The 27,263-nt window shown below is 40.3% G+C and overlaps 1 protein-coding gene across 3 annotated transcripts in view; it reads right to left on the bottom strand.

Annotated features, from left to right (window-relative positions):
- Flnb (filamin B) overlaps positions 1-27,263 on the bottom strand; it is a 153,106-nt gene that overhangs the window by 76,735 nt on the left and 49,108 nt on the right. For all 3 annotated transcript variants that reach the window (XM_006994755.4, XM_076544551.1, XM_006994754.4), the window contains exons 2-4: positions 19,869-20,117; positions 18,216-18,313; positions 15,624-15,771 (exon numbers count right to left, since the gene is read on the bottom strand). In XM_006994755.4, the coding sequence (XP_006994817.1) occupies positions 15,624-15,771; positions 18,216-18,313; positions 19,869-20,117 (495 nt within the window). The remainder of the gene's footprint in view (positions 1-15,623; positions 15,772-18,215; positions 18,314-19,868; positions 20,118-27,263) is intronic.

Consider the following 27,263-nt stretch of genomic DNA (forward strand, 5'->3'; position numbering starts at 1 on the left):
TACAAAATAAAAACAGAATAAACACCGTCAAATTCATTTTATGAGGCTACTGTCACCCTGATACCAAAACCACACAAAGACTCAACAACAACAAAAAAAAGAATTACAGACCAATCTCCCTCATGAACATAGATGCAAAAATACTCAATAAAACACTCACAAACCAAATCTAAGAACACAATAAAAGGATCATCTACTATGATCAAGACCCCTTCATCCCAGAGAGGCAGGGATGGTTCAACATATGAAAATGAAACTGAAAAGAAAAAAAAAAAAACACACATGATTATCTCATTAGATCCTGAAAAAAATCTTTGAGAAAATTCAACAACCCTTCATGATAAAAGTCTTGGAAAGATCATGAATACAAGGTATATACATAAACAAAAGCAATATACAGCAAGCCTATAGCCAACATCAAATTAAAGGAGAGAAACTCAAAGCAATTCTACTAAAATCAGCAACAAAACAAGGTTGTCTGCTCTTTCAACATCTATTCACTATAGTACTTGAAGACCTGGATAGAGCAATAAGACAACTAAAGGAGATCAAGGGGATACAAATTGGAAAAGAAAAAAGGTACAGTGCCCCCTTCTTCAAAGGCAACTGAAGAGACAATGGACCAATGGCTTTTGGTGTGTAGCTGAAATAGTTATTCTTGAAAGAGTAGGCTGACAGAGTCTAACTTCTCAATGGTAGACTGGCATTTAATAAAAGAGATGAAGCCACCCACAAGCCAAGAAGAATGGACAGCTGAATTCCAAAAACATCAGCAATTTCTAGAATTTAAAATCATGAATCATGACAGGACACTGGTGGAATTCAGGTTTATCTAATACATGGACTACTCTCACTGAATGTGAGGTCAAACTGTAGGCTTTGTGTACATCCTACTTCACAAATGAGTCTGTCAGATACACTAAGCCTATAGGCTGAAGATGATGCCCCAACGTTGCAGAGAAACCTCGGTTGACTGTCCAGGCAGCTGGCTGTTTCTGTCAACTCACATTTTTAAATTTTTTTTGGAAGTCGCTTATTTGCACTTCCTGTTTTACTAGGTAATATTATTTCCTTCTTGGGTCTCTGAGGGAGTTGAAGATTAGATAGTTATTAGATATATTTCTCAAATGCAAATGGACTAGACATTGTTGAGGTATTTATTGTATATAGTTATTGTACTTATTGTATATAGTTTTTCTTATATAAGTTATAATTTTTTTCTTTTTTCTTTTTATTAGAATAAAAGGGGGAAATGTGCTGAAATGTGATATTTTATTTGTATGTTAATAAATAAAGTTTGCCTGGATATTAGAGGTCATAGCCATAAACAGAAGTCAGGTGGTGGTAGCACACACCCTTAATCTGATCACATGGCAGGCAGAGTCTCTGGGTGGTCAAGGACGCAGCCAAGCATTGTGACACACGCCTTTAACTCCAGTACCAACCATAGAGACCTGGAGGTCTGTATAGACAGGCAGTGACGAGGAAGTGATGTATGTGGCTGGGCTTAGAGTCAATGAGAAGGCAGAACAGGAAGGCAATAAAAGCACAGGTTAGACAGGAAAAAGCTCTCTTGGGAAGCTACGGCATGGTGGTAAGATAAGGTTAGTCAGTGGCTCTTCGCTATTTTTCTGATCTCTTCAGCTATTACCTCTGTATTTGGCTCTGTGCTTCTTATTTAATAAGACTGTTTAGAAATTCGTCTACAGAAGAAGTCAAAGGATCATTATTTATATATGAGATGATAGTGTGTGTGTGTGTGTATGTGTGTGTGTGTATATATATCTCCCAAATTCTACCAAGGAACTCCTACAGCTGATAAGTAACTTTAGTGAAGTGGTTGGATACAAGATTAACTTAAAAAAAAAAATCAGTAGTCCTCCTATACACAAACAATAAACAAGCTGAGAAAGAAATCAGGGAAACAACACCCTTCACAATAGCCATAATCATATAAAATATCTTTGTGTAACTCTAACCAAGCAAGTGAAAGACCTATTTGACAAGAACTTCAAATCTTTAAAGAAAGAAAATAGAGAAGATATCAGAAGATGGAAAGATCTCCCCATGCTCATGGATCAGTAGGATTAACATAGTAATAACATCCATCCTACCAAAAGCAACCTACAGATTCAATGCAATCCCCAGCAAATTTCCAACACAATTCCTTACAGATCTTGAAAGAATAATACTCAACTTCATATGGACAAACAAACAAACAAACAACCCAGGATAGCTAAAACAATCGCGTATAATAAAAGAACTTCTGAATGTATTACCATTCCAGACTTCAAGCTCTATTACGAGCTATAGTAATAAAAACCTCATGGTATTGGCATAAAAACAGACAGGTGGCTCAAAAAGGAATCAAATTGAAGTCCCAGATGTAAACCCATATACCTATGGATACCAGATTTTTTACAAAGAAGCCAATATTATACTATGGAAAAAAGAAAGCATCTTCAACAAATGGTGTTGGTATAACTGGATGTAGGCATGTTAAGCAAATAGATCCTATCTCTTATCACCCTGCACAAAACTGAAGTCTAAGTGGATCAAAGACCTCAACATAAATCCAGATATACTGAACCTGATATAAGAGAAAGTTGGGAATAGCCTTAAATTCATTGGCACAGGAAGACAACTTCCTGAATAGAACACCAATGGCGCAGACAATATTGACAATTAATAAAAATGGTCTCATAAAATTGAAAAGCTTCTGTAAGGCAAAGGACACATCAATAGGACAAAACGACAGCCTATAGAATGGGAAAAGATTTTCACCATCCCCACATTTGATAGAGGGCTGATTTCCAAAACATATAAAGAACTCAAGAAACTAGACATAAAAAAAAAAACCTAAACAAATAATCCAGTTAAAAAAATGGGGTACAGATCTAAACAGAAAATTCTCAAAACACTTAAATATTTAACATCCTTAGCCATCAGGGGAATGCAAATCAAAATGACTCAGATTCCCATCTTACACTTATCAGAATGGCTAAGATCAAAAACACAAGTGACAGCTCATGATGGAGAGGATGCAAAGCAAAGGGCATACTCCTCCACTGCTGGTAGGAATGCAAACTTGTGCAGCCAGTTTGGAAATCAATATGGCTGCTTCTCAGAAAAATGGGAATCTATCTACCTCAAGACCCAGCTATACCACTCTTGGACATATACCCAAAGGATGCTCAATCATGCCACAAGGACACTTGCTCAACTATGTTCATAGCAGCTTTATTAATAATAGCCAGAACCTGTAAATGACCTCTACTGAAGAATAGATAAAGAAAATGTAGTAGATTTACACAATAGAGTATTACTCAGCTGTTAAAAACAACAACATTATGAAATTCAAAGGCAGATAGAATGAACTAGAAAAAAAAATCATCCTGAGTGAGGTAACCCCGATCTAGGAAGACAAACATGGTATGTTACTTATAAATGGATATTAGCTGTCAAGTAAAGGATAATCATGCTACTAATCCACAGACCCAGAGAGGCTAGATAACCAGGAGGGCTCAAAGGGGACACTCAGATCTCCCTGGATAGGAGGAATAGAAGAAATTTTATAGGTGGACTGGGGGTGGGTGGGGATGGGAACACGAGGGACCAGGTGTGTGTGTGTGTGTGTGTGTGTGTGTGTGTGTGTGTGTGTGTGTGTGTGTGTGTGTAGGGGAGTACTGAAAGAGCCCATTGGAAAGAAACGTGGTGTAAGAGAAACTCCCAGGAATCTACAAGGATGACCCCAGCTAAGATTCTTAGCAAAAGGTATCATGTAGCTTGAACTGGCCACCTCCTGTGACCAGGAATGACTACCAGTAGAGGGATTGGGACACCAACCTAGCCACATAACCTTTGATCTACAGTCTGCCAGGCCTACAGGTTGTGCTGGGTAAGTGTGATGCACAAAGTGTGGGAGTGGCCAACCCATGTCTGGTCTGGCCTGAGATGTATGCCATGAGAGTGAGCTCTCCCACCCCTACCCTGACACTGCCTGGGGCACCAGGATCCAGAGGCTGGATGGCCCAGAGACCAAAAATAGAACCAAACACAACTGGAGGGAAAAAATGCCAATGTAATGATGGGAATGTCGTTCTATGTGCTGTGAATGTGTGTTGCTCGGATTTGGTTAATAAATAAAACAGTGACTGGCCAGTAGCCAGACAGAAAGTAGAGTATAGGCAGAATGAACAGAAAGGAAAATTCTGGGAACAGGAATGCTGAATCAAGAGTCGCCAGCCAGACACACACACACAAAATCAAAATGTAAAAACAAAACTAAACAAAGGTACCAAGTCACATGGCTAAACATAAATAAAAATTATGGGTTAATTTAAATGTAAGAGCCAGTCAATAGTTAGCCTGAGCTAATAGCCAAACAGTTTTAATTAATATAAGCCTCCGTGTGTTTACTTGGGTCCAAGCGGCCGCAGGGCCACAGAAGCCAGACAGGACCAAAAAAACTTCAACTACAATGTAATGGTGCCTAGATATTCTGCTACATGCATAGATTGGTGCCTAGTCCAACAGTCATCAGAGAGACTTCATCCATCAACTGGTGAAAACAGATGTAGAGACGCACAGTCAAAAACATTAGGCCCATCTTGGGGAATCCTGCTGAAAAGAAGGAGGAAGGAGCCAGAGGAGGTTAAGGACATCATAAAAAAACACACTGAGTCAACTAACCTGGGCTCATAGGAGCTCACAGAGACTGAACAGACAACCAGGGAGCCTGCATGGAACTGACTCTCTGTATATATGTTACAGTTGTGTAGCTTGGTCTTCTTGTGGGACTCTTAACAGTGGGAGCAAGAGCCGTCTCTCACTCTTTTGTTAACTTTTGGGTCCCTAATCCTCATACTGGGTTGCCCTGTCAAGCCTTAATACAAGGCAAGGTGCTTAGTCTTAATACAACTTGATATGCTATGTTTTGTTGATATCCATTAGGTTGCCTCTTTTCTGAAAAGAAATGGAGGAGCAGATGAAGGCGAGGGAGTCAAAGGCAGGTGGGGTAGGAGTGGCTAGGATTGAGGGGAAGGAGGGGAAACTGTCTGGGAAACAAATGAGTAAATAAATAAATAAATAAATAAATAAATAATAAAAATAAACAAGTCTTTCATCAGTATGCCTTAGAAACAGCTGCTTTCCCATGTTAATTCTGACATTATTCATAATAGATATGTGGATTCTGCCTAGGTGCCCATCTGTGACAGAAACATAAAATGTGGTGTATAGATACAATGGAGTAATGTTCAGTTATAAAGAAAAATGAACCCCCCACCATTTGGGGTAAAAAGAATATATGTGGAGAACATTATGTAAAGCAAAATAAAAATATAAGTACTATATGTTCTTTTTCAAATGTGGAAGTTAGAAAGTACTTATTGATATTAGGAAGGAGCAGTTGGCTGGATAGAAAGAGCTGGGTTGGGTTTGATCAATGCACAATACATACATACATACATGTAATATTACTCTGAACCTACTAATACACATAATCAATGTTAATAAAAATGAAACAATGTGCTAGAGAGATGGCTCCGTGGAGAACTTTCTGCTCTCCTAAAGGATCTGATTTCAGTTTCCCAGCACCCATATCAGATGGTTCACAACCACGTGTAGCTCCAAAGGAGCCAATGTCCTCTTCTGGTCTCTGCGGGCACCTGAACTCATGTGCACACACCCACAGAAGCACATGATAAAATAAATAAAAGAAATCAACAATTACACTTACAAAGCATACACATTTTTACCCAGTTCCCTCAGTGGTAACAGTGATACAAAGTGATGATATGATGATTTCACAACCAGAGTACTGAAAATGATAAGGTCAAGATACAGAGCATGCCATAACCACAAGGATCCTTCATGCTACCCTTTTAGGAGTCCCACCCAATTCCCTTTCACTCCACCCTCTTCTTATCCTCGACAACCACTAATCTGCTCTCCATCTCTGTAATTCTACCATTTCAAAAATGTTACATAAACAGAATCATATATTATGCAACCTTACAGCATTGGTCCTTCTCACTGAGAATCCTGTCTATTCATTCAGGCTGCTGCTGCTGCTGCTTTTCACCGATGAGTAATGTTCTATGCTATGCAACTATTTACTCATTCTCCCACTGAGGGTTGTCTGGGTTATCTCCTGTTGTCTGTTATTTTCAAAGCTGTTATAAACATTTAAATGTAAGTTTTGTGAGAATGTAAGTATAAAGCAAATATGAAGTTTTATATCTATCTGGACCTGTATCTTCCTCCAAACCTGGCTCCTCACACAGAGTCCAACAACTCCCTATAATGTCCAGGTGATCTCAGAATGGGAATAGCCCGTTCTTGACACAGGGCTCCTAAGCTCCCTGGAATTTCCAGGGTTGATAGCTTTTGGTGGGAATCTCAGTTAGGATTGGTTACCAGAACAGAGCTGGGCTTGAGAATCCAGAAGCATCTGAGTTGGAGGAAACCCATCCCAACTCTCAGGATCCTGTGAACCTCCTGATATAGACCTTTTTTCATTCTAGAATGTATCAGGGTACATGGGTATTCCCTGAGCTCTGTGTGACTGGCTAGGCTAAGCAGGTCACCAGAACCTCTGATTTGGAGCCAAGTAAGACAGAAAAATTGTAAACAACTCCAGGACCCACTACCTTGTAACCAGTGTCTAAAGCTGATTAGAGACTGAGGCTTCAACTTGCAGCTCCTCTGCCAATGCCAGGCGCTGATTTGAGCTGTTCAGCTGCTATTCACAGAACTGGGAAAGCAGTCAGTAGGAAAATCCAGTCAATTTGCTGGGCAGAAACTAATTATGGGGAGTAGAAGCAAAAGAGCTATTTGTGACTGAGATAGACATGTGCCAATGGGTCCAGGCTTTGTATGTTTGGTGGTAGGTTTTCTTCTTGTTGTTTTCAATTGAGAACATAGGCTCCTTGCTCACTACGGCAGCACTTACATTAAAATTACATAGACTCCCTGGACCAGTTTACACTTACAACAGCAATGTGAGGGTCCAGGCAAGGATTCTCTGTATCCTTACTGGAGTGAGGAATTAGCAGTTTTTACTTTGGCCACTCTGATATTTTATCTCCCAAACCATGCACAGACTTTGAGACATAGATTTAAGACTTGAAAGTTTTTTAATTTTTTTTTTTTTGATTTTTCGAGACAGGGTTTCTTTGTGTAGCTTTGTGCCTTTCCTGGATCTCGCTCTGTAGACCAGGCTGGCCTCGAACTCACAAAGATCCACCTGCCTCTGCCTCCCGAGTGCTGGGATTAAAGGCGTGCGCCACCACCGCCCGGCGAAAGTTTTTTAATTTTGATGAAGTTATTTTTTTTCCTTTTGTGCTTTTGGTGTCAAATCTAAGAGTTTGTTCACTAATCCTAGATCACAATTTCTTTGCTGTTTTTTCCCCTCAAGTGTTTTAGTTATTTGTTGTATATTTAAGTGATTCAGTTTGAGCTAATTTTTGTGTTAAATGTGATTCTATTTTTTTTTAATTATTGTTTTCTGTTTATGAGTGTTGGTCTGCATGTATTTCTGTGTGTCTCGTACCCATAGAGACCAGAAGAGGGCATTGGAACCTCTGGTACACTACAGACTGTGTGAGCCACCACGTGGGCACTGGGAGTTGAACCCTGATCCTCTGGGAGAGCAATCAATGTCTTAACCATGAGTCATCTCTAGCCCCTTAGTTGTGATGTTTTCTTTCTTTCTCTTTACTTTTTCTTTTTCTTTTTCTTTTTTTTTTTTTTTTTTTTTTTTTGAGACAGGGTCTAGTTAGCCCTGGAACTCACTTATATGTAAACCAGGCTGGACTTAAACTCAAAGATCTGCCTGCCTCTGCCTCTGGTGCTAGGATCTTTCCACCAATGTCACTGTGCATTTGAGACTGTACTTCAAATATAGTGGATTCTTTTTCTTCCAAAACTGTACTAACTACCACAGTTCCTTTGCCTCTTTATTTATTTAATTTTAATTTTATTTTATAATTTAATTTAATTTTACATATCAGCCACGGATTCCCTTGTTCTCCCCCCTCCCGCCTCCCCTTCCCCCCAGCCCATCCCCCATTCCCACCTCGTCCAGGGCAAAGCCTCCCCCCCCCCCCCCCCCCCCCCCCCCCCCCGAGGACTGAGATCAACCTGGTAGACTCAGTCCAGGCAGGTCCAGTCCCCTCCTCCCAGGCTGAGCCAAGTGTCCCTGCATAAGCCCCAGGTTCCAAACAGCCAGCTCATGCACTGAGCACAGGACCTGGTCCCACTGCCTAGATGCCTCCCAAACAAAACAGATCAAGCCAATCAACTGTCTCACTCATTCAGAGGGCCTGATCCAGTTGGGGGCTCCTCAGCTATTGGTTCATAGTTCATGTGTTTCCATTTGTTGGCTATTTGTCTCTGTGCTTTATCCAACCTTGGTTTCAACAATTCTCACTTATATACACTTAGAAGAATCTTGTTGTCTTTGTGTGTGTGTTTTGTTTTATGGTGCTAGGAATTGACCTCGCACATGCTAGGAAAGTCTCTGCTGCTGCTGAATTCATTGCTGAAATCTCAATAGAAATTGTGTCTTGTGTCAATACCATAATTTAGGAAGAACCAATGTTTCGGTCTTTCCACTTACTCAGATCTTTTCATTATGATTTCTAGATAATAAATCCTATGTGCTTTATTATACTCACACCTATTTTCTTTTCTTTCTATGTGACTGTTAATGGTGTGCCATTTTAAATTCCAGGACCCACATGTATATTCTACAATGTAACAACAGAACAAACTGTGGCATGTAACTTTGTGCCTTGTCATCTTGCTGAATTTAACTTAGTTAAGGAAAGTTTAATTCAAATTTAATTCTGCTTTGCCCCCCCCCCCTTTTTGATAGGGTCTGGTCTTGAAACCTCAGAAAACTGCATGCCTTTGCCTAGGATTAAAAGTGTATGTCACCACACTTGGCTTTTCTCTTTAATTTTTTGAGATGCTTGGTATAGACAGCGCATTGTCTAAAACAGGGCATTTTGTTTCTGACTGGGCTGTTGTCCATCTTTAACATCCACTTCCTACTTAACATTACCATTCAAACCCCCCTCTCCCTCCCCATATTATGTTGCAAAGAAATGGTAAGAGCAGCCACTCTCTCTGGTGTTCCAGATCTTAAAACACCCAGCCTTTCACCACTAACTAGATATCAGCCAAGAGCTTCTGTGGCAGTTACTGTACTTGAGGAACTTCCTTGAGGAAGTTTGTCTGTCCTTCCCCTTTGCTGAGTCTTATCATGGATGACTGTTGAATTTTGTCAGCTGCTTTTTTTTATGAGTATGACCATGCATTTTTTATTCACAAACCTGTTGTTATAATATGGTTGATTGTGTTGACAAGTTTTCTAATAGTAGACCAGCTTTATACTGCTAAAAGAAATTCCACATAGTCACAATGTGTGATTCATTTTATATAATTACCCAAATTTATATGGTACTATTTTGTGACGGGTTTTTACATCTATATTCCATTGATCTCTGTATTTTTGTTTTGTTTTGGTAATGGCTTTGGTTTTATTATTAGTTTAATAAAGTGGGTCAACTCTGCTCGTTAGTTTTTGTGAATTTGACACAAGCTAGAGTCACTTGGGAAGAGAGAACCTCAACTAAAGATTGCTTCCTTCGGACTGGCCTCTTTCTGGGCACATCTGTGGGATATGTTGATTAATGATTGATGTGGGATGACCCAACCTACTATGGGTGGTGTCAACCCTGGGCAGGTGACCCGGGGTTCAATACGAAAGCAGGTTGAACAAGCCATGAAGAGCAAGCCAGTAAGCAATACCCCTCCATGGTCTGCTTCAGCTTCTGCCTCCAGGTTCCAGTTTGATTTTCAGGCTTCCCTCAAAACAGACTATAAAATATAAGCTGAAATAAATCCTTTCTTCCTTCAAGTTGCTTCTGGGTCAGTATTTTACCACAGCAGCAGGAAGCAAAATAGAACAGCAAGTGTTCTCATCCCCTATTTATTTTTAAGACCATAAAATCTGTTCTAATTCTTCTCTAAATGTTTGGTAGAATTCTCTAGTGAAATCATCCACAGCATCTGGGGGTTTGCAGGAGCCTTACAATTTAACAAATTAAATTTCCTGAATGTTTATTATAGACTCATCCAGGTTATTTGGTTGAATTGTGGTAGTCCACTGTAGTTAAGACAGAATTTTGCTTACATATTTCTTTTTCCTGTTATTTGAAGATTTCTTTTTTTGCATGTTTCTTTTAAAAGGCCATCCTTTTAAGATAGAATTCTGGTGACAAATTCTTTTGTTTTTCCTTTGTCTGAAAGCATAGGGATTTCCCCTGGATAAAAAGGATTGTAGTTAACAACTTTTTTAAAACAACAACAACAACAACAACAACAACAACAACAACAACAACAACAACAACAAAACCACTTCCTTCTGACCTCCATGGTTTTGATGAAAAACCTGACATTCTGGTATTTCCTTTGAGCAAGCTTTCAATGTCTCACACCATGCATAAATTTCCATGGTCTTAGCAGGTGTAGTGGCAGACAAGGAATCGCAGCAGTTGGAGATGATGGCAAAAGGCAGTCCTGGACTTACCTAAGTCCCTGTCACAAAGCAAAACACCTTTCATGGTCTTTAGTTTTCTGAAGTGTATCCTGATTGCCTTTTTCACCAAGAGTGCTTCTATTGTATACTCCTTCTGGTGGGTGTTTTCATCTTGTTCATTTATAGTCTTTATAGCCATATATTTCTTTAAGTAGTTTTTAGTCTGCCTTCTTTTTATCCCCTCTCATGTCTCCTTTCATGTGATCATTCACACTTTTGTTTTAGTTCCCACTGGTCCCAGGGGCTCTGTTCATTTTTTCCTTTTCCTGTCTTTCATTTAGACTACTGGATCACTTCTCCTGTTCCATTTTCAGTTCATTGGTTCTTCTGTCTTTCTTCTCTGCTACTGAGTACATCCAAAAACTCATTTCAGTTATTATGAGGAGCTGGAGCTGTGTAGTCAGTGGGTCATATTATATCCACACTTAACAGAGTGGGTACAGGTATTCATCTCACTTTCTTGTTATTCAGTCCACCAGCAATCTGAGACCATGGAATAGTTTAGGATAGGTTTTCACACCTCAATTAACCTAATCTAGAAAATCCTACATAGACTTGCTCAAAAGCTGGTCTGGTAGGTGTTTCCAGATCCCATCCAGTGGAAAGTATTAACTAGCATGGACACTTTAAAGTTGCTGGCAGATACTTTTTACATCTCTATCATCCCACTATTGGTATCAACTATCATTTTCATTTGATTTGAGATTTTGGCTCACGGTGTGACAAGTGATTTTTAATGGTGAAATGTTGCTGTGGGATGTTCTGTATGGCAAATGTGTTGCTCTGATTGGTCAATAAATAAAACACTGATTGGCCAGTGGCTAGGCAGGAAGTATAGGCGGGACTAACAGAGAGGAGAAAAGAAAGAACAGGAAGGCAGAAGGAGTCACTGCCAGCCATCACCAGGACAAGCAGCATGTGAAGATGCCAGTAAACCACGAGCAATGTGGCAAGGTATAGATTTATGGAATGGATTAATTTAAGCTATAAGAACAGTTAGCAAGAAGCCTGCCATGGCCATACAGTTTGTAAGCAATATAAGTCTCTGTGTTTACTTGGTTGGGTCTGAGCAGCTGTGGGACTAGCAGGTGACAGAGATTTGCCCTGACTGTGGGCCAGGCAGGAAAACTCTAGCTACAAAATGTGGACAATTGGGTTTAATAGGACTCTGGGTCTTACTTAGATCAACTTTCTGTTGGCTTGTTTTTTTTTTTTTTTAATGATACCACTCCAGCTGGGGAGGAAGTCCAAGATCTGCATTCAACTTCACTGTATTTGAGGTTTTCTCCATGTAGTTTTGGTGCCTGTGCTGGATCTCGCTCTGTAGCCCAGGCTGGTCTTGAACTCACAGAGATCTGTTTGGCTCTGCCTCCTGAATGCTGGGATTAAAGGTATGTGCCACGGCTGCCCAGGGTGGGGGATCCCCATTTCTAATGGGTTAGGATGTGAGTTTTAGCTCCTCCTCAAGCAGCAGAAGAGGAACAGCTTATAACACAGCTGTTGACATCATCACTACCTTAAAACTATAGTAAAAATTCTGGCTCCATGTTTACTTTCGCTGATAAATGAAGAGGGCAAAGTTTTTTCCTATGGTATTTGGCTGAACACAGAGCACATACTATGTTGAGGGAGTGTTCTGCCTTGGGGCGGCAAGGATATGGCTCAATGATAGAATATTTGTCTTAGCTTTCATAAAGATACCTCAGTTATGGCACTCCTGTGTCCCCATCCCATTTAAAATAAATGCCTCTGACTTGGAAGGAAACAAAGGGATTAGAAATTGGAAAATGGACTTCCAGATTTTATTTTGTTTTTCCTTTGCTTATATAATGATCAGATCACTTACAACAAGATTTAAGCACACACACCTACAACATATAAGCACTTACTCCATCTGACTCTGGCAGTCTGAGAAATAACTTATTTTGCATCTTGTCAATGACTCAGTTAAGTTAGTGTAATGTTCCCTAGCTAACCAGGGCTGGTTGGGAAGTTGAACCACATCCCATACTTTATAAAATTCCAGTAGAGCCATGCTCACCATGTGGAATTAGTCCCTCTAATTATTCAGATAGAGGGTTATACAAGTGCTTCATACAGAAGACAGATGTGTCCATAACACTAACCTTGCAAGGGAGCCTTACACCAAGATCACAAGTCTTCTCTCGCCACTCATACTAGGCAACTCAGAGCTCAACAGATAAATCTGCAATTGCTAACTGGCCTGAAAGTGAATCTATTCAACATCCACAAAGCAAAACAAACCCCTGAACCCTCTTAGTATATGGAGTCTTCTCTATTCCTAGTCTGAGTAGCAGAAACATAGTAATGCAGTAAAATTGGCATGACTTCCATCTCACCAAGGAAGAAAGATGTGTCTTACAGCCCCCTTGTGCTTTGACCCCATCACCCAAAATGACTATGTTGCCTTCCTATTCTAAAAACAGAAAAATTAAGCATGGAATCACAATATGGCCCAGCCATTTAATGCCTAGGTACCTCCATGTTCTCAGCAGCATTATTCACAATGGCTAAAAGAACAACACAAATGCCTACAAGTAAATGAGTAAATAAACCAAATACAGCACACACAATGGAATATCACCACCCATAAAAAGGAAGGAAATTGTGATATATGATATAATGTAAAAACAATCCTGAAAATATGTTAAATGAGGCAAGCTGGACATAAAAGTCACATACTGCATCATTCCATTTCTATGAGATACCTACACAGATTCAAAAACAGAAAAAAAAGGTGGAGGGTGCCAGGAGGAAGGGGAAGAAGAGAATGGAGAGCTTGTTTAATGAGCATGGTGTTTTACTTTGGAAAGGTGAAAATGCTGTGCAGATGAACAGTGATGGTGATAGTCCTATGACTCGTGGGTGTGCTTAATGTCCCAGGATATTATATTTATGTGGCGGTATTCTAATTGTACTGAAATGTGATTTTAATTGTATGTTAATAAATAAAGTTGCCGGGGGTCAGAGCTATTAGAGCCATAGACAGAGCATGGCGGTGGTGGCGCACACCTTTAATCCCATAGATCTCTGTGTGTTCAGGGATACAGCCAGCATTGGAGACATACACCTTTAAGACCTAGAAGGCTGTACATTCAGACAGTGACGAGGCAGTCACGTATTTGGGTTTACAACCAATGAGAAGGCAGAACAAAAAGACTATGAAAAGACATACACACAGGAAGTAGCTCTCTTTTGGAGAGCTAGGACCACCGCAGGAGGAAGGGTGAGATTTTAGCTCTGAGCTCTGACCTCTTGGCTTTCCCTTTTACATTGGTTCTGTGTTTCTTATTTAATAAGACGGTTGGTTACATCTAAATATTTTGAATAATGAATTTATCATGATGAAAAGAAAATGTAAAAATAAACCTACACACAAACAAATGAGATGAAAACAGCTTGTTTCTTCCCAGCATTCCCAACACTTAGAGAGAAGGAAATGGGCAATGACTAGCCACATTCCTGAAATAGTGAGCAGTCATTTTCTAGAAGACGGCACCATAAAAGGAAACAATCTCACACTAACAATGAGGAAACTAGACAGCTAGTGATAAGGTTATTACAAACAAGCATTTTATGCCTTGATTAAAGTCAATGCCTGTAGTTTTTTTTGCATTAAGGAAACATTATCTTTTATCTATAAGATTCTTCATAGCACCTATCACCTTGGGTTATGGTTCAGAGAAAACAATCTGGAGATGCTGATGGGCAATGGGAAAAGGGTCTCCAAAGTTGTCCAGCCCTTATTAATCCACAAGTGGGTATGCACCAAAATGTGCATATAAGCCTAAGTGTCACTTAACTATAGTTACAAAAATTAACAAAATGCACTTCTTGTCATCTTTATTAAAAAGGGAGACTACTACACTAATTTTACTAGAAATCAAACTAACAGCCATGTAGTTGTTGTTTTATTATGTTTGTTTGTTTGTTTTCGTGGTTTTTTGAGACCGTTTCTCTATATGTAGCCCTGGCTATCCTGGGACTCACTTTGTAGATCAGGCTGGCCTCCAACTCAGAGATCATCCTGCCTCTGCCTCCTGAGTGCTGGGATTAAAGGTGCTCATCACCACACCTGGCTTGTTTGTCATGCTATCATTCTGGTTAGCCTTAAATTCAAGATTCTCCATCTTAGCCTTCCAAAGCACTGAGATTTATAAGGCAATAAATACCACTACATCCAGCTATTAATTACCTTCCTTTAAAAACTAATATGCTTCAAATCAGCTACTGACTACAATTGACCAGATGCTTGAAATATCTCTGTCCAGCCACAAGGTGCTGGGCATCTTACAGTGAAAGTCACAAACAGGATGTCTCAGCAAGGAAGTGTCCACCAGAGATTAACAATAGCTCCCATCCCATCTGGAAACCTCAAGCAGATTCTGCCTGACAGGAGAAATGAATCAGCATCCAGAAGGCAGAGGCTCTTGCCCCACCCCCCATCCATAACCTGGGCAAGACCCATCCCAGCCACTGTGGACCAGGCTCTGGTTCTTAAATGAGAGCATCAGCCTTCACTAGGCTACTGCATGAAACACACAAAGCAGCAAATTCAGTGTACTCTACTACAGGAAAGATTTAGATTCTCAAGACTGAGTAAGGTGATAATAAATAAACAGAACTTTAGGCCTAAACACACACACTCACTCTCTCTCTCAACAAAGGCCCAGGGCATCTTTACAGTTAAGCCTTACATCCTTTTATCTTCAGACAGTCTTTCACAGAAAATGGAGCTCCATGTTTGGCTAGATTGGAAGGCCAGAATGGCCCAGGAATCCTCTTGTCTCTGCCTACCTAGCCTTGGAAATACTGGAGTGTGCCACTATACCTGGCTTTTAGGTGGGGGCTGGGGATCCAAATTCAGGTCTTCATGCTTGCACAAGAAGCCTTTATTAACTGTACCGTCTCCTTAGTCTCCTGATCCTGAGAGCATTCCTCCCAGAGCTAATGCCAGAGAACACGCCTCAGATCCAACAAGACCAGCACTTACCTCTCCCATAGGCCCGGGCTTTCTTTGGGTTGAGTTTGGGTTTAAGAGGAGCGCCTGGCTTGAGCTTGGCTTTGGGGAACTGAGACAGGTAGGTCATCACGGAGTGTTCATCCACATCTGGGTGAATAATCTCCTCAGGAGTGATGACCTAGAATGACAACGTGATGGGTGATTCCTCTGACATGTCACTTTGCAGCCACTGAAATCTCCCTTAAACCAAGTGCTACAAATAAGAAACTCAATTTCTCATTCTAGTGAAATCACATTAAAACCATAACAAGATCAGTGTTTGAATATATATGTGTTGCTGGTTCCTTTGTAAGAGAATATCTCCTTTAGGGAGATATTCTCCTAAAATTCTGAATGTAATTTACAGAGATTCATGGCACACCTCTACCCCAAATCTCCTTCAAAAGACTTTCCTTTCACTCCCCTGGTCCAATATTCTAGAAAGGGGATAAGGTACAGGAGGGAAAGGAAACATATGCATAAGGTAATGGAAATGTTTTTAAAGCACATCAACAGACCTTATTCTCATCTATTGTGTACACATCTCTGTACTAGTAAGAATAAAGAAAACCAGTGAGAAAGGCAGTACATACCTATAACCCCAGCATTCAGGAGGCTGAACAGGAAGATAGCAAGTTTGAGGTTAGCCTGAGATTTATAGTGAGGTTCTGGCTCAAAACACAAACAAGTAGCAGGGTGGTAGTGTTAATCCTAGCACTCAGGAGGCAGAGGCAGGTGGATCTCTATGAGTTCAAGAGCGAGTTCCAGGACTGCTAGAACTACACAGAGAAATCCTGTCTTGAAAAACAAAAATACAACAACAAAAAACCCAAGCAGAGCAATAGGGGACAACATATTAGGTATGTGGTCTTAATATATTAGGAGCCTTTGACAATGAGGAGGAAAACTCTCTAGTTTTAACAGCTCAGTTAAAAGAAACAAACAAACAACAAACTCTTGGAGAGGACCTAATTTTGGTTCCCAGCAGCTTGCAACAGTCTGTAGCTCCAGCTCTAGGGATCCATGCCTCTCTCAAATATTTACCCCCTTTCTCTTTCTATTTCTATTTCTCTTTCTCTCTCTCTCTCTCTCTCTCTCTCTCTCTCTCTCTCTCTCTCTCTCTCTCTCTCTCACACACACACACACACACACACACACACACACACACACACACACACACACACACACACACACTGGTTGCTGGGGCCAATATTAGATCCAGGTTGGACAGGGGACCTTCCAAGAGTTATCAGCATTCTTGGTTCACTACCTGACCAGCCTTAACTTGCAAGGTCCTCCCTGTCCCCAGTGAGGATGCACAGTGGTGAGCCATACCTCCTCAGAGGAGCAGAAGGCTCTACCTCATGAACCCTATCAACCAGATGCAATGAAGAGATGAAAAAACGCACTGTGGTCAGTGGCTAAGAATAAAATAGCTACTGAGGTTTTGAACAGTTATCTACAAAACAGTCCATTAAAAGCAAAATATGCATTGATTTGGTATCTGTCTCCAAAAACTCCAATAGTAATTTTATAGTACCCAATATCACAGAGTTCCACAAGTGGTATCAGATTGAAAGGGAGATGAGAAATGGAATACAGTACTTCCTGAGAGTGACAGATCTGAGAATCGTCATGTAGCAGGGACATGGCTCCAAAACCAAACCAAAGAAACAGACTAGTTTTCCTACCTCCTAGGGAATCCTATTATGGAATATATTGAACTCAACTCTGAATACCAACTCAGACTTCAGCATGGTCTACAATGAGGGATCTTCTGCCCCATAGGACTGTTTTTCTACAACTTCCCTTTCATCATGGCTTTGATCCTGGAACTGGTACTTTCGGGGGGGGGGGGGATTTTACAAGGAAAACACTGGCTTCAAATAAGACATGTAGCTATTTAGATGTTATCTCTGACTTATTAAAAGCTTGAGTCCCCTTGTGATTATTCTGATAGATTATGGGCAATACAAATTCTGCTGCAATTTCCACTAATGGGGGTTATCTTGATTTATACTAAAAGAAAAAACGTTCTAAATACCTCATTAAAATTGTGTTTCCTTTATATAGGTTTAAAAACAGTCAAATACTGGTAGCCCCTTATGATTCATTCTAATAGTTAAGGACCATGCTTGCTGGATGGTTTTAAAGATAACCTTCAAAATATCTGGAACCAAAATAATAGAAAATTTGCAGTGATACACACCTGAAATCCCAGCACTCCAGAAGCTGAGACAAGAGATCAGGAGTTCAAAGCCATCCTGAATTACATAATAAGACATCAGGTAGGAGGTGAGAGGAAGAAATGAGAAAAGTAGTTAAGAGAAAAGGTGGGGGGTGGGGAGAGGAATTGCCAGCTTGTGACATGAAGATTTCTGAATGATCTATAAGCTACTAAATTCATAAGAACATATCATTACTAATTAACTGAGATGGTAGGAGAGTGCCAGAGGCAAGGCTCTTTAAAGGCTGAATGCCAAGAAGGTCAGACTGTGGTCTGACCCAGAAAAGTATCTAGACTACCAGCAACCAGTCAGTGGGTGGGAGCTGTCTCCTGGGACATGGTGTACATGTATATACCTGTGGGACGCCCAGCCAATCGTCGGCCTGCTGCATGGCTTCTCGGGCATTATCCACTGGCTTTTGTGGGTCCCAGGATTCCCAGTCTGGGCACAGACCTGTTCACAACACATGAAAGTTGCTTTTAGCATTAGTTGACAAAGAGATTAAAAGAAGCCATGTGCTGATAACAAAACCACTTAGTCTTTTTATTCAGCAATTTCCACCAAGAGCTTAACTAACTGTACATCTGAGGGGCAAAAAGTATGAGAGCTAAGAGTATGGAAGCATGGAAATGATTCCACATTAGCAAAGACATGCTTTAGGACACTATGTTTGGCTTTAAGATGGGTTATCTATTGCTTCAAGATACTAAAACAAAGAAGGTTTATAAAATTGCTTGGGCTTGATGCCTTTATACAGGAAAAGTATTTATTTATACTATGCCTAGATATATTTAACAAAGATTAAGCTAGCATTCTATGTGATTCAAAACTCCAATTGCTCAAAAGCACAATTCTAGAGTCATTTAAAAGGCCCTAATAAGTACAAGTAGTATAGAACTGAAGTAAAACTCTCTGATTTAAACTCAAGAGAGGTAGCATAAATTGTGTCTTTAGGTAGAAGTAAGGAAGAGGGCACTAGGAAATAAGCTAATACTATACCTTTAAAGCTATATTTATTTATTTGTTATGTATGTGTAATGTATGGACACATGCACACACCATGGTGCCTAGAAGTAGGTTTTTTCCTTCCACCATGTGGGTACCAGGGATTGAACACAGGTCATTGATGGCAAGGGCTTTTATCCATTGAGCCAGCTTCATGGGCTAACACTATACTTTGAATTATTCCTGGAATATTCCAGTTTATAGGCTTTCAAGGAGGAATGAAGCTTTGACGCAGTCTTTTGTACCTGACATGAGTGAGTTTTGCTTTGAGCACACTGAGATTCATTGCCCAGTTCATGTAAAATACTCAGTAAATGGAAAATATAATTATTAAAGTAAGGGTTTTTTATAAAAATAATTTTGGGGTGGCAGATAACCACTGGTTCTAGTTTTTCTACTGAGTGTGAGCCAGTAAACCCTACCCATCAATCTAAGCCCTCTAGTGAGGATAATTACATCTTGATGTCCACTCAACCACTCAGAAAAGAGCATATCCAGCGTGGAAAAGGCTCTAACTGGATCCACACCAAGTGGTATCTACAGCAATACTGAGAGAAAGGGGCAGAAAAAATGCCATATATAGTCAAGCTAGTAGTTAATAAAAACAGTCACTTTCCATTCAGCAGAGGGCTTTAGATTCCCATGCCAAGCCACTGACGAGAGCCACATGTTTTCTTTAAGCTGACAGGAAACAAGGCACCAATGTGGGAAGACACAGGACTGGAATCTGGATTATAACCCCAAAGCCTGTTCCAAGTTCAGGCACTGGGCATTCTTTGTTGATCTGAATAACTGACTAGATACACTAGCAAATGTGTATGGCTAGACCTAGAACATCTGCCTTTGGAAGGGCACACAGAACCATTTGTGGCTTATCCTGTCTTACAATGGACTAAAACCAGGAGACCGACACCAGCTACCACAACTTTTCTCACAGAAATCCAGGTTTGGGGCCAACATGCTCCACACTGGGGAGATGGTTTAGGCAATTATGGGCACTTACCTGGAGCACAGCTATCCACCAGGGCTCCTAGGGCTTTGCCATCTTGCCAGTTCTGATTAAAGTTGGTGATGGGCAAGTATGGGATCTTGTTCTGAATCCATCCCAGCAGCCTCTGCTTTGGTGTCTGCTTCTTGGCATCATCATCCCCTTCATCTTCCCATACAGGCATGGAGATGGAGTAGTGAAGGATCAAAGTCCATACTAGGCCCAAGATGAGCTTCAGGTTTCCATCTACAATGGCTTTACTGTCTGGGAAAACAAGACAGGATATCAGCTTGGTCATTCTAAGTTACACAGTGTGGGTCAAACTCTTTGTAAAAAGTAAATGAAACCCTCATTCACAGGGAACTGTACTGAGATACTTCAATGTGAAAGGATGCAGTGCTGTGGGATATTTTTCTTTATGCTGTGAATATATGCTGTTTCCACTGGTTAATAAATAAGCCTCTTTGGTCTATGGTAAGGCAGCTTAGAGGCAGTTGGGAAATCCAAGCAGAGATACAGGAAAGGCAGGAATAGGCAATGCCAGCCTGCTGCCCAAGGAGCAACAAGATGCCAGCAGACAGGCAACACCATGGCCACATGGCAACATACAGATTAACAGAAAGAGTTAATTTAAGATGAAAAAGCTAGTTAGCAAGAAACCTGAGCCACAGGCCATACAGTTTGTAATTAATATAAGCCTCTGTGTGTTTACTTGGGACTGAGCAGCTGTGGGACCAGGCAGGAAACAGGAAAACTTCTGTCTACAATGCAGTGCTAGGATTTGCTTCAAAACATCTGGGAATGGAATGACTACAAAAATGATCCTGTGTGTTTGTTAATTATTGCCCATGATCATTGGGATGCATTATATTGTCTCTACTTTTATGCATGCTTATAATTTTCCATACAAAGAAAAAGGTTTTTAAATTTTAAAGAAGTCAGTGTTTGAAACATGTTGGATTCCTTAGATCAGCAACAAACTACCAATGCCATAGATGAGGCCCTGGCTCAGCACAGATAAATTTATGTAAAGATGACAAGTGATCCAAAGTTTTGAGGCAGATTACATACTTAAGACTGACATTTAAATATGATGGAGATGTAGAAGAAACTTTGACTACTAGAGAAACTGATGAAGAGAGATAAATTAACAAAATGGAATGCCCTAGAGCTCTTTGTCCAGGAAGTTGGTAATCTAACTGCCTCTCCACTGAAAGCTGGCTAAAACAAAGAATTGATCCTGTGCAAGAAACGCAAGATTTTTGTACAATTCCCTCTTCGAATGTACAAGACATTCAAAGAGAGGGCTGCATACATGTGGACACTAAGAAATGATCTGAGGGCTTAATGGGTAAAGGTGTTTGCTGCCAAGCCTGATCTCAATGATGAAAGGGGTTGTCCTTTGTTCTCTAAGCACAAGAGCACGCACTAACATATGCATGTTCTCTCTAAGTAAATACAAAAATAAACATAATAATATAAGAAGAAGAAAATGACCTGAAGAGTCTTCCACCTTGAATTCACAAGTAACTTACAACTTCCAAACCTCCAGTAAATATAATAACTATGGTGCTGTTTCTCACCAATTGATCTACCTCACTGTTTTATACCTAAGTTTTGGATGGTTTTTCTTTCAATTAAAGTTGATGTTTCCAAGGCTGGAGAAGTACTTGGCAGTTAAGAGCACAGACTACTTTGTTCCTGGCCTGATTGTGGTTCCTAGCACCCATGTGTGCAGCTTCAGCTTCAGAAGATCTGATGCCTTAGCTGCAAGGGTGTCTGCACTCATGCATACACACAGGTACATAATTTTAAAACAATAAAAAATAAATCTTAAATTGATGTTTCCTTTATTGTTTGAAGTTTTTAAAAATAATTTCAGAAATATGGACAATAAAAGGTGTGTGTCCATGTCCCAGAAATAACAATGGTATGTAGTCTGTATTACTGTCTCTTGTTTGCTGTCCTGGTTTTATATTTTTCTGCACAAATTTTTAAATGTTTCTTTTTACTAGCAATTATGTCCTAGTCATCATTTCCCTAGAAAAACTTGTTTCCATTTACATTCTTATCTATAGGTTCAAGAGGCTAGCTTCCCCTTTAATCTCATTAATGTTGAGCTATCAATCATGTTCATCTCCGCTGCTCAGACAAGTCACTCATTCAGAAAATAGTTAAACTAATTCAACCAGAAAAGTCTCTGTTGATGAGCCTAAGTCATCCTACCCCTGGTTTGGAGAGCCTGTCAATACCCTGACCAGCTCTGTCCTCATTTTTATTTGTTTTTTGAGACAGACTCTTGTACTGTAGTCTAAGCTGGCCTCAAATCTGTGGTCCTCCTCCTCTGCCTCCCAGGTGCTGGCATTATGGGCCTGTACCACCATGCCTGGCTCTCTGTTCTACCATCTTCCACCTGCACTTATCAAAATTCACACATTATCTTTAGAATTGCTCTTTATTCCTCCTTCCACAAACATCATCAAGAACCACTCCTTATCCTACTGAGACCCCAAGGTGAAAACATTATAACTATTTTGGGATCCCCTTCAAGCCTCTGGTACAGTTTCTACAGTGTGTCATCTCTTGGCAAATATTTGAACCTTCCCACAGACATGCAGCTTTCCCCTCACCTGGTATCTCTGAGAGCCATTATGGTGAACTTCTATCTACACAGCCTCAACACCATATTTCTAGTTGGGTACCTCTATTCTTCTCAACTAACTGATGGTCTCTGCTGTCCAATCAAACTCTTTAAGCACATAGAACCTAAACATGCACCAGTTGGTTGGCCTGAGTCTTGTCACTTTCACCCAACCACATACTCCATACTCAGGTTCAAAGTAGGCCTGTTCCAAGATGACAACTTACTTCGTGTTACAGGACTGCTTCATATTATGAATTTCCCTGTCTGCAAGAACCTTCACCCTATCTTCCTGTGGAATACACTCTCACACACCCCAAGCCTAGTGGTGCTACACGCGCAATTGCATATGCGTCAGGATCCTTTCTTCAGAGCTGTCTACCAGACCCTCTGCCTTCCACTCCCACAGCAGGACCGTGGTGAGAAACAGAGCCTTCTTCACCTTGAGGCACCTGAACATTAAACACATACCAAACTGCACATAATGTGTATGTCTAGTAAGGTACTGGTAGCAACACAATATATTGGAGATATCAATATCTTGCACTGTGAGGGTTAAGAAGCCTCATTCCACTACAGGCATAAGTCTGTAAAACTAAAATTCCCCTGAACTATGTGTAAAATAAATGCTTTTTAAAAGCAGACTTGCATGCCTGCCTAGCATGTGCAAGGCCCTCCTGTGTTCAATCATTAGCACAAGAAAAAAGGGCAAATTTGAGGTGGGTATGGTAGCACACATTTGTAATCTCAGCACTAGGGAGGCCAAGGAAGGAGGATCCTCAGTTCAAAGCCAATGAGTTCATGCTCAGCCTAGGCTATACAGCAAGACACTGTCTCAAAACACATGCATGCCCAACTGCGTGAGTGTGTGTATCTCATAACTTGAAGTCAGATGGCTCTATTTTTTATCCAGGTTACATATGGTGCTTTAAAGGAAAAAGCAAAGTCTTTTTCAAGCAGATTTTTAGGTAAGTCAAAGTCTGAGCCAAACTTATGAAACATACAATGTCCAGGACTTCTGTTTCCAATGAGTTCAAGGTGGGTGTCCTAACAGAAAGTCCCCCTTTATGGTCTTCCTGGGACATGTGATATCTTCTTTCTGCTAGCCTGAGGAGCTAGAGGGAGGACAGGCTTCATTCCAAAAGTGATTTTTGACAGGTCAAGGTTCAAATTTTAACCCAGCTCTTAGAACAATAAAAAGATGGAGACTTGCCCAAAAGACCTCCCCAGTTCCCATCCTCAGGAAACTGGAGACTTCCTAGGCCTTGAAAAGGAAATGCTCCAGGGCATCCCAGTGTGTGTGTCTGGCCATGGCTGTGGACCTGGTATGCTGTGTAGTGCTAATTCTGACAAATAAGAGGAGGAAAAGACCAGAATGGACAGGACTGAAGCATCTCCACAGTAAGAGGCTGGAGGGCCTCTAGCTTCCATGAACGAAACAAGCTGATGCCCAAGTATGCCTGCCCAACCTCCCAGGCTCTGCTTAGACTGGAACCTGGCCATGGGCTTCTCCTCCCCAAATCCGACCAATCATAGTTCCCATATAACTACCCTGGCAATTGACAACACAGCCCCCAAACCACACACACTTTCTCAAACTACCTACAATTATCCAGTTACTTTTAAATGACAGCAATGGCTCTTTTTTCTTTTTTTTAAATAGCTATAAAGTCAATTTAAACTCCTGTAAATTCTAAGGTGGAATATACATTATAGCACTTCTATAATCAGTTCTCTGGTCCTTTTTAAGAAGCATTTGTATGTGGAATGGGGCCAATTATGAGGTGTGTACCAGATATTTTTAGCATTCTGCAGAAGCTACTTTGAAATGCCTCCTTGAAGGACCAGTTCTCCAAAAGTCAGTGATGTGGTAGTTTTTTACCTCTCTCAACTCTCATCAACAAGGGCCAGACCCACACAACTATGTCTCCTACATCTAGTACTACACTGGCACATCATGGGAGTTCTGGAGGTACATTCCTACCTGGCTGCTAATGATTAACCAAGGTAGCAGGGGGGAGTTAGTAAGACTAGAGAACAGATGTGGGTGGAGAACATTCCACATTTTTACTCTTCTGAAGGAGAACAATAGGCCATCCTTTGGCCATAAAATGTTTGGCTACAGGGCCATAAACAGGCTACAAGTGACTCAAGGAATTAAGAAGTGAATGGTGTCACCAGGGCAACATGAAAAGAATTCCATATTCTCTGCTCTCTGTCCACTAAGCAACTGTTACCTGCTAGGAGGCAGTGTGGAGTAGAGCCTGAAGTCCACATGGCTAATATATGAAAGTATGCTCCACATGTTTAGCCACTAGGAAAATGCAATCAAAACTGCAATGAAAGTCCATCACTCCTGTCAGAATGGCTAACATTAAAAACAAAACAAAACAAAAACAAAAAAACAAGAGTCTGAGAGATGGCTCAGTGGTTAAGGTGGTTAAGGCACTTGCTGCTCTTGCAGAGGACGGGGGCTTGGATATCAGTACCCACACGGCTTTCTCCAATTCTAGTTCCTGGGATCTGATGCCCTCTTCTGATCTCCAAGGGCACTGCATGAACAAGGTACACTTACATGGAGGCAAACACACATACATAACAACAAATGCTGGCAAGGTGAAGGAGGGGAGGAAAGCACCTTAGAAAATGTTGATTGGAAAGTACACAGCAGCTACTATAGACAATAATACAGAGCTTCCTAAAAAGGCTAAAAGCCAGGCTGGCAGTGGTGGCCCATGCCTTTGGTGAATCTCTGTGAGTTTAGGGACAACCTGGTCTACAGAGCTAGTTCCAGGACAGCCAAGGCTGTTACACAGTGAAAACCTGTCCGGAAAAACTAAAAGCTAAAAGTCAACTTACTATATGATTAAGCTGTACCATTCATTCCTGGATACACAGCCAAAGGAAACCATGTCAGCATATCAGAGATACCAGCCCATGCATGTGTGCTGCTATATGACTAAGTTACAAAATCATCTTAGGTCTCCATTGATGGAAAAAGAAAGTTGGGTGTAATTCAGCCTATGGGCTCCCTACCGAATGGGATGCCCTTGCCCTCTCTGTTACCCAAAGAATGGCCTATTATAGTTATTGACTTAAATGACTGTTTCTTTATCATACATCTACAAGAATGGGCTATAGAAAAATCTGCCTTCACAATAGCTACTTATAATAATTTCCAGCCAGTCAAGAGATATCAATGGAAGGTTCTCCCACATTGGAGATAATTCATGTGAAGTTTCCACAATCCATAATTTATCATTATATGGATGATATCTTATTAACTGATCCAAAGTTAGGTGCATTAGAATGCATGTTTGAAGAAGTAAAAAAAAAAAAAATTGCCTTGCTGGGGACTAAAAATTGCTCCTGAAAACATTACTTAGGCTATAAGATAAGAGCTACAAAAAATTATACCCCAAAAGGTACGACTAAGGGAAGATTGATTGCAGACTCTTAATGGTTTTCAAAAATTATTAGGAAGTATTTCCAACTTACTGGGTATCATGGGAATACCTAAAGATGGACTACAAAATTTGGCTAATACTCTAAAAGGGGACAAAGAATTAAATAGTCCAAGAGAATTATCAGCTGAAGCTGAGAAGGAATTGGCTCTAGTAGAAAAGACAATGAGAAGCACATGTGGATCATGTGAATCCAGAACTTAACTGCATTCTGGTCATACACCCCTCCAGACATTCCCCAACAGGTATTTTGATGCAGAGGGAAGATATTACATTGGAACGGATATTTGTACCACATAAACCAAGTAAGAAGTTAAAGACTTACATGGAAAAGATCTCTGATTTGATTCAAAAAGGAAAATTAAGACTTCGCCAGTTGACAGGAATGGACCCAGCAGAAATTGTAGTACCTTTAACTAATGAGGAAATTTCCTCACTATGGAAAGATAATGAATACTGGCAGGGAGCCTGCAGTAATTTTTTTTTTGCGGGGGGGGGGGGAATAAATTAACAAACATTATTCCAAATGCACGAGAACAGAATTCATAAAGATGACTGAATGGGTCCTTCCTCACGTTGTATGACAAAAACCAATCTCTGGAGTCCTCACATTCTATACTGAAGCAAATAAATCAGGGAAAGCAGGATACAAATCAGGAGACTTAAGTAAAGTGGTTCAAAATCCATACAACTCTGTACAAAAAGCAGAACCGTATGCCATTTTTATGGTACTGATTGACTTCAAAGAACCCCTCAATATAGTAACTGATTCTCAATATGCAGAGAGTTGTTTTACATATTGAAACTGCTGAATTTATTCTTGATAATACAGAATTAACTTCATTATTCATACAATTGCAGGAAATCATCAGAAATAGGGAACATCATATATCTATATATTTATATGTATCTATAGATATATATAAATATAAATATAGATATAAATATCTATAGATACAGATAAAGATATAGATATATATATATGTAACACATATCAATCCCATACAGGTCTGCCAGGACCTCTAGCCCAAGGTAATGATGATATTGATCAGTTACTAATAGGTACACACTAGAAGCCTCAGAATTTCATAAGAAACACCATGTATCTTAGCAAAGGTTTGAAGAAGGATTTCTCCATCACTTGGCAACAAACCTAGAATATTGTTTTTAAAAAGTCCTATTTGTTCCTTCTATAACCAAACTCCATTACCTGCAGGGGGCAATCCAAAAGGTATACAAAGAAATGAAATTTGACAGAAGGATGTTGTTTCATTTAGCAGAATTTGGAAGATTAAAGTATGTACA

The sequence above is a fragment of the Peromyscus maniculatus genome, chromosome 9 (assembly GCF_049852395.1).
Source record: "Peromyscus maniculatus bairdii isolate BWxNUB_F1_BW_parent chromosome 9, HU_Pman_BW_mat_3.1, whole genome shotgun sequence".
Taxonomy (NCBI): Eukaryota; Metazoa; Chordata; class Mammalia; order Rodentia; family Cricetidae; genus Peromyscus; species Peromyscus maniculatus.